Raw genomic sequence first — 7,287 nt, forward strand, 5'->3', positions numbered from 1 at the left:
GACAAAGACGGTCTATGAAAAGCTGGGGTTCTGTAACAATCTAACACTCTCAGAGGAAAAAAATACTTCGGTACCTTGTCATACATTTGGTAGAAAATTCTCAACTGTTTGGCCTCGTAACTGCCATCAAAGGTATAGTAGCAGTTGTTCCAATCTGCCATAATTCCCCAACGAATAAATGCCGACCTCTGTTTCTCAATTGCCGCTTTAGCAAATGACCTAGCTGAACAAAATACAGACAAGAAAACGCTTTGAAAAACCCGTTAATTCACATTCTTAAAAATGGCTTAGCATGTATCGCTCTAAATGCAGGTATTATACACAGTTTAGATGATAAAGTTTACTTAATAGCAAAGTTATTTTGAAAGCTAAAGGTGTTCAAACTCTAAAATTAACTAGAATTTCAAAAGTTAAAATTTTTTTTAGCATCTTCTGTATTTTCTAGACTTTGTACAAGACCTTACATTTAGAAAAAAAGATACCCTGAAGAATTCCTCAAATTTCTGAATTTAAGAAAAGATCAGAGACTATATTTCATTATACAAAAGAAATTAATCAGTACATCGAGTCGATGATAATAAATTTCACAAGGAAGTAAATAATCTTCCCAATCATATCCAAATATACAATAGCTTAACATATACAAATACAAGATTCCTTGCCAACCCAATCTACTGAAGAATCATATAAGAGATTAATTTAAAATATATTTGTATTTTAGAATTTACTTTGGTTTTATCACCTGAAATAGGTCAAAAGCCCTAGCGAGGAAAATAAATAAAAACACTGTTCAAAATAATAATCTCAAAATATGAAGACTAGGCCTGGCCAGTTTGGCTCAGTGGATAGAGCGTCAACACTCTGACTAAAGGGTCCCAGGTTCGATTCTGGTCAAGGGCATGTACCTCGGTTGCAGGCTTGATCCCCGGCCCTGGTAGGGGGTGGACAGGAGGCAACCAATCAATGTCTCTCTCTCACATCCATGTTTCTCTCTGTGTGTCTCTCCCTCCCTTCCACGCTCTCTAGAAATCAAGGGAAAAATATCCTCGGGTGAGGATTAACAACAACAAAAAAATAATCATTATTATATATATATGTATATACACACACACACACACACACACACATATATGAAGACTAAAGAACTGAATGATGTACTTGGAAATGGTTATAAATCTTTCCTTCAATCTCTGAACATAATTTCTCACAAAGGTCAATTTTTAAAAATTTGAATTTTCTGTGACAAAGTGGTTTCCAACAGATCTCATTCTAACTACAAACAAAAACAAAATAAACAGGTCTCTCTGATCAGGCCCAGACTTTTCCAAAGAACCAGTGTTTACGAATACCATTTCAAAACAGAAAGAGAGGTTACTTACCTTTCTCTCTAATTTCCATCGCTGACAGATCCTGAGCTTTCCCGTCAAGTTCTGATAAGACTTTTACTTCAATGGGTAACCCATGACAATCCCAGCCCGGCACAAAGTGGATTTTGGAACCCCTCATCATATGGTATCGATTGGCTATATCTTTCAAAATCTGCAAAGAAAATGCTAATAATCATCACTCATACATGAAGCATGTATCCAACAGTTTACCTTATTTTCTTAATATTTTAAAACACTGAGAAAGCCCAATTTTAAAAGGATTTATATAAAGTAACCTATTAAATCTCCCAATTCAAGTTCTACATAATAACAAGAGTAACAGATATTTGAAGTTATGCTTTTCTTTTTGGCTGGCGCTATTGTAAAATGTGTAATAATTCAAAAATGAGCTATTAAGCAGCAGAGTTTGTTCTCTGTGGAATGTGCAAAATCTATAACATATCTCAAATGTTAAAAGTTTTCAATACAATTTTCTAATACAATATATACAATCCATATTATAATGCAATAATGCTCTAAGCAGTATGGACCTGTTTAGTGACCAGATTCCTGGTTTTGAAAGCAGAGACAGAGGTCCAAGGCCACACCCTCTCCCAGTTTCCCATGGAAGTCTACGTAAAAATAAAGAACTCAAAAAAAAAACAAAACACACACACACACAAAAAACTGATGAACAAATTGTGGTATATTCTCTCAATAGAATGCTACTCGGCCATGAAAAAAAGAAGCAATTACTGACATCTAAAACAACATGAATGAATTTCAGAAATACTCCATGCGTGGTTGCTAGAAACCAGACATAGAAACATACTAGTATATGCTTTTATTCCGCCTCTCTGAAATTTTAGAATAGGTAAAAAAAATCTACAGCCATAGAAGCCAAAACCTTGATTGCCAAATACCACCCCATTAGGGATTAGGTTTCAACATATGAATTTGGAAGAAGAAACAAATGGGCAGTCTATAGCAGCTCTAACATACTTTATTGATCTTATTGATTATGTCTTCCCTGACTAAAACATAAGCTCCAAAGGACAAGGCCTATCTTTATTTTGTTCACTGATTATTTCCAGCCTAGAACAACGCCTGGCACGTAGTAGGTGCTCAATAATGACTTACTGACTAAAACGATATGTACCAGCCCTGACCGGTTTGGCTCAGTGGATAGAGTATCGCCCTGTGGACTGAAGGGTCCCAGGTTCGATTCCAGTCAAGGGCATGTACCTTGGTTGCGGGCACATCTCCAGTAGGTGGTGTGCAGGAGGCAGCTGATTGATGTTTCTCTCTCATCGATGTTTCTAACTCTATATCCCTCTCCCTTCCTCTCTGTGAAAAATCAATAAAATAAATTTAAAAAAAATAAAAAATAAAAAAAAATAAAACGATATGTACCAATGTAAAACACAAGCTCAAAGCAAATACCAGGGATGTTACTCTTCACGCAGGACTGAAATCGTTGACTGCTGCTTTCTGTTAAGACATTCATTTTATGTGTCAATGCAAATGTACATCATTGTCATACTATTCGAGTACTCTTTTTTTGTAAAGTGCATTTAAATACTTTCCCCCCGAGTCTTATAGACCTAAGTATGATTACCTTATTCAAAGCATGTCCAACGTGAGGATCGCCATTTGCATAAGGAGGTCCATCGTGAAGACAAAATTCTGTCTTTACTTTTCTTTCTCTCTGCCATGAGTAGAGTTCTGAAAATCCACATTTCTGTTTAAAAAGAGCGGTAATGTCTGAACATCGTATAAACACATACTCCTGAGTCTTACCATGAGGAACAGCCAGCACTTATTTCTTATCTCATTCCAATGTCTTTAACTCTAAAACACAAACGGTGATGTTTCTGAAATGCACTCTTTTTATTGAATTTATTAGGGTGAGGCTAGTTAGCAAAATTATAGAGGTTCCAGGTGTACAATTCTATAATACATCATCTGTATACTGTATTGTGCATTCACCACCCCAAGTCAAGTCTCCTTCCATCACCGTTTATCCCCCCTTTATCCTCTTCTACCCCCTCCCTTCCGGTAATCATATTGTTGTCTGTGTCTATAAGTATTGATTTTTAGAGAGATTGGAAGGAAGGGGGAGAGACAAAGAAACATCGATGTGAGAGAGACAGACACATCGATTGGCTGCCTTCCACACACCCCCAACTTGATGCTCAAATGGAGCCTGAAACTAAGGTATGTGCCCTTGACTGGAATCGAACCCACAACCCTTCAGTACGAGGACCCACGCTCTATCCACTGAGCCAAACTGGCTAGGGTGAGTTTGGGTTTTTCTTTTGTTTTGTTTTTTAGCTGAATTCCTTCAGGTTTTCCACCAGCCTCCTCAACAATCTTCCCCTCCACAACTGAGGACTCTCTTAAAACCTTTCAATAGTCATCCTCACAGACTTCTGATTAAATCCCAGCCCTTGCTCCTCTCCAAGTCTGAGACAACACGCAGGGCAATCTACTACGTGACCTTGGCCAACTCAACTTTGCCCTAATGGGCCTGTTTCCTCCTTTGAAAAAAACGTTAACATCCGCTTGGCGTGAAGATGAAATAAGAGAACATCTGAAATGGTCACAGTTCCTGGAATACAGAAGGTCCCGGATAAAACGCATTCAAAAATTAGGTGCCGCCCTAACCGGTTTGGCTCAGTGAATAGAGTGTTGGCCTGCAGACTCAAGGGTCCCAGGTTCGATTCTGGTCAAGGGCATGTACCTTGGTTGTGGGCACATCCCCAGTGGGGGGTGTGCAGGAGGCAGCTGATCGATGTTTCTCTCTCATCGATGTTTCTAATTCTCTATCCCTCTCCCTTCCTCTCTGTAAAAAAATCAATAAAATATATTTTTTAAAAAATTAGGTGCCAGAACAAGTCAATGAGTCTAGAACGCTGATAACTGCCATACGTAAGCTAACCGAAAGTTGCTTAACCAATATATCCCGAGTGTCATGGGCTTTAAAGACTCTAACAGTGGTTCTCAACCTTCCTAATGCCGCGACCCTTTAATACAGTTCCTCATGTCGTGGTGACCCCCAACCATAAAATTATTTCCGTTGCTACTTCATAACTGTCATTTTGCTGCTGTTATGAATCGTCATGTAAATGTCTGATATGCAGGATGTATTTTCATTGTTCGCGACCCACAGGTTGAGAACCGCTGCCTAGAATGAAACTAACATGTGCATCTCTGCCCTTAGAATATTCGATTGAATACAGGAGGCAGTCACACAGTTTGGGAAGCAACTCAGAGGAAGTTAAGTATCGCCACTCTGTCCTGCAAACAAGTCATAAGTCCAACCAGGGATCAATTAACACCACAAAAGTGAGCTTCCACTTGTCCTCATGACCAAAAATTTTTTTTTAATTTTTTTTATTGATTTCAGAGGAAGAGAAGGATAGAAACATCAATGATGAGAGAGAATCACCCATGAGTTGCCTCCTGCACGCCCCCTCCTGGAGATCCAGCCAGAAGGCCAGGCCTGTGCCCTGACCAGGAATAGAACTGGGGCCTCCGGGTTCATAGGTCGAGGGTCAACCACTGAGCCACACCGGCCGGGCACTAACCAGATTTTTATTTCTATGTGAACAGATTCATTAACTTTTTACAAGCCGCTGGGAAAGTATCCACACTGGCCTGTTTTGCCCAAGCGGAACATGGGACTTAGGTTTCACACCTTTAATATTCTGTTCGGGAACCTGCGGCCGCTTAGGGACTCTTACCTCCAGGTTCTTCACTGAAGTTTCAGGCAGAAAACCCGTAAGAAGTGGGTGGTTTCCACTCATCTGATCACATGCGCGCACACACGCGCACACACACGCAACACGCACACACACACCCCAAAGGGGCCTGGAGCCCGCGGGCCTGTCCCACGCCCTCCCCGCCCAGCGCGGCCCGGGCCCGCCCGGCTCCCCAGCCCCCGCCGGCCCGGCCTCCCTGCCGGTCCCCCGCGCGGCGCAGAGGCGGGGCGCACCTGCTGGATCTCCAGCTCCGTGTCGGGCTGCTGGCGGCCCAGCAGTTTCATGGGGAAGCTGGTCTGCGGCAGCAGCACCGTGTCCCGGTACTTGCCGTCACTCGCGCTCTGCAGCTGGTTACTGGCCCCGGCGACCGAGCGCACCACCAGCCCCCGGGCAGCCCCTCGCCACCCCGGGCGACAGGGGAGGAGGCGGGGCGGCCCCCACAGGTTCCAGGCCGCGGCCAGGGCCCCCGGCCCCGGCCCGCGAGGACGCAGCCCCCAACGCATGCCGGGGCGCCCCCAAGCTCCCGGGGATCGCCGGGGCGTCGGCTCCCACCCAGGATCGGGGAACAGGGACTCCAGCAACACCTCGCGAGCCGAGCGGGAGTGCGCACGCGCGCGGGGCACGGAAGGGTAGGGAGCGCAGCCTTCCCGATCCGAGAGAATAGTCTAGCTCCGGGTATTCCTTTCAGCCTCTGGGGTAGGGGCGGGAGTGGGTGGGAGGCCTGGCTCCGAGGGGCGGGGCTAACTCCGAGGGGCGGGGCCAGCTCCGAGGGGGCGGGGCGGGGCCAAATGTGGCCGCAGCTGGGGCTTTGATTTCAATCACAGCGCCCTGCCCTTAAAAAATAATAATGAAATAAAAAATACATTGATGTTTCTATCTCCCTCTGCCTCTCCCTTCCTCTCTGAAATCAATAAAATCTTTAAAAAAAATTTTTAATGTTTAAAAATAAAGTAGGACCTTTATCATGTCAACAAAACTTGCTGCCACCAATCCAATGCCAACAGGCATCCCCAGTCCCGGATGCAGTAAAAGGAGATTTTATTCAGATGAACTGTTTGCCAACCTGAGAACACAGCCTCAGGAGGAAACTAAAGGTGAGCTTCCCTTGAGGCAAGGGATGGGGGGGAGGCCCAATTTTATAGCGACAGTCCCCGCCCAGGTCCGGGATGGGTCCAATTTATGCAAATGAGGAATCCAAATTTGCAGGTCGAACTTCCCTTCAATTTATTTTTAAAAAACGCAATACCCTTGAAGCGCAATAAAGCAACGTGCAATAACATGTCGTATAACTGCAGGGGTCTTGGCTTTCCAATCAATCGCAGAATTTCTGTTTATATGGAGGAGGCTAAGCAACTTGCATTTATAACTCATACGTTTGCTATTTACTCTGCCATCTTGCTTTTCATTATTGGTCTAAGCACAGTGCCCCGCTTTTTAATATTGAAAAAAGAATGGTTGCCTATTCGCTTTGCTCAAGCAGCATAAAGTGTGCTCCTTAAACATTCGGTGAATGCCTGCGTGGGGTGGGAGGGTGAGAGACAATTTTTGTTTTTGCTGTTTTTTACTTTTGGCAGTGCATGAGGCAAAAAAAAAAAAAAAAAAAATCATTAATATCCAGGAAGAGGCCGTCTCCTGGGAGTGATCAGCAGGCAAATGCAAACTCAATTCTGCATAAAGTTGTTTAGTTGTTGAAAGAGGAGGTGAAGGTGTCATGGTTAACCCCTTCGAGGGCGAGATCACTAACCCAGGGAACATATTGAGTGGACTGTGGCCCTAAGTGGTTTGGCTCAGTGGATAGAGCCTCAGCCTGCGGACTGAAAGGTCCCGGGTTCGATCCCGGGCAAGGGCATGTACCTTGGTTGCGGGCATATCCCCAGTGCGGGGTGTGCAGGAGGCAGCTGATTTAAGTTTCTCTCTCATTCATGTTTCTGATTCTCTATCCCTCTTCCTTCCTCTCTGCGAAAAATCAATAAAGTATATTTTAAAAAAAGAGAGAGAGTGGACTGTCTCGCTGAAAGCAGCAAGAATCCTTAAAAAGGTAGACACACCTTCCACTTGGGCCGCGGGCAACTTAGCGCCAACCGAGAGCTTAAGGAAAACACGGAGCAGTGGAGTTTCGCCGGGCCGGGAGTCGGACGGGGCCTTGGCGACGCAGC

The 7,287-nt window shown here is 44.0% G+C and overlaps 1 protein-coding gene and 1 long non-coding RNA gene across 2 annotated transcripts in view; one reads left to right on the forward strand and one right to left on the reverse strand.

The window, feature by feature from the left end:
* The window catches only part of IARS2 (isoleucyl-tRNA synthetase 2, mitochondrial), a 34,711-nt gene extending 28,991 nt beyond the window's left edge, over positions 1 to 5,720 (reverse strand). The window contains exons 1-4 of the mRNA XM_070401224.1: positions 5,365 to 5,720; positions 2,986 to 3,108; positions 1,380 to 1,539; positions 75 to 223 (exon numbers count right to left, since the gene is read on the reverse strand). Of these exons, the coding sequence (XP_070257325.1) occupies positions 75 to 223; positions 1,380 to 1,539; positions 2,986 to 3,108; positions 5,365 to 5,634 (702 nt within the window). The 5' untranslated portion in view covers positions 5,635 to 5,720. The remainder of the gene's footprint in view (positions 1 to 74; positions 224 to 1,379; positions 1,540 to 2,985; positions 3,109 to 5,364) is intronic.
* On the forward strand, positions 5,371 to 7,253 carry LOC138999168 (uncharacterized). Its single transcript, XR_011469334.1, has 3 exons — positions 5,371 to 5,760; positions 6,136 to 6,225; positions 7,107 to 7,253. It is a non-coding gene; the product is annotated as an uncharacterized lncRNA (long non-coding RNA).
* The last annotated feature ends 34 nt before the right edge of the window (positions 7,254 to 7,287 follow it).

Source organism: Myotis yumanensis, unplaced genomic scaffold, assembly GCF_028538775.1.
Source record: "Myotis yumanensis isolate MYYU_CA2020_CCGP unplaced genomic scaffold, mMyoYum1.0.hap1 SCAF_22, whole genome shotgun sequence".
Taxonomy (NCBI): Eukaryota; Metazoa; Chordata; class Mammalia; order Chiroptera; family Vespertilionidae; genus Myotis; species Myotis yumanensis.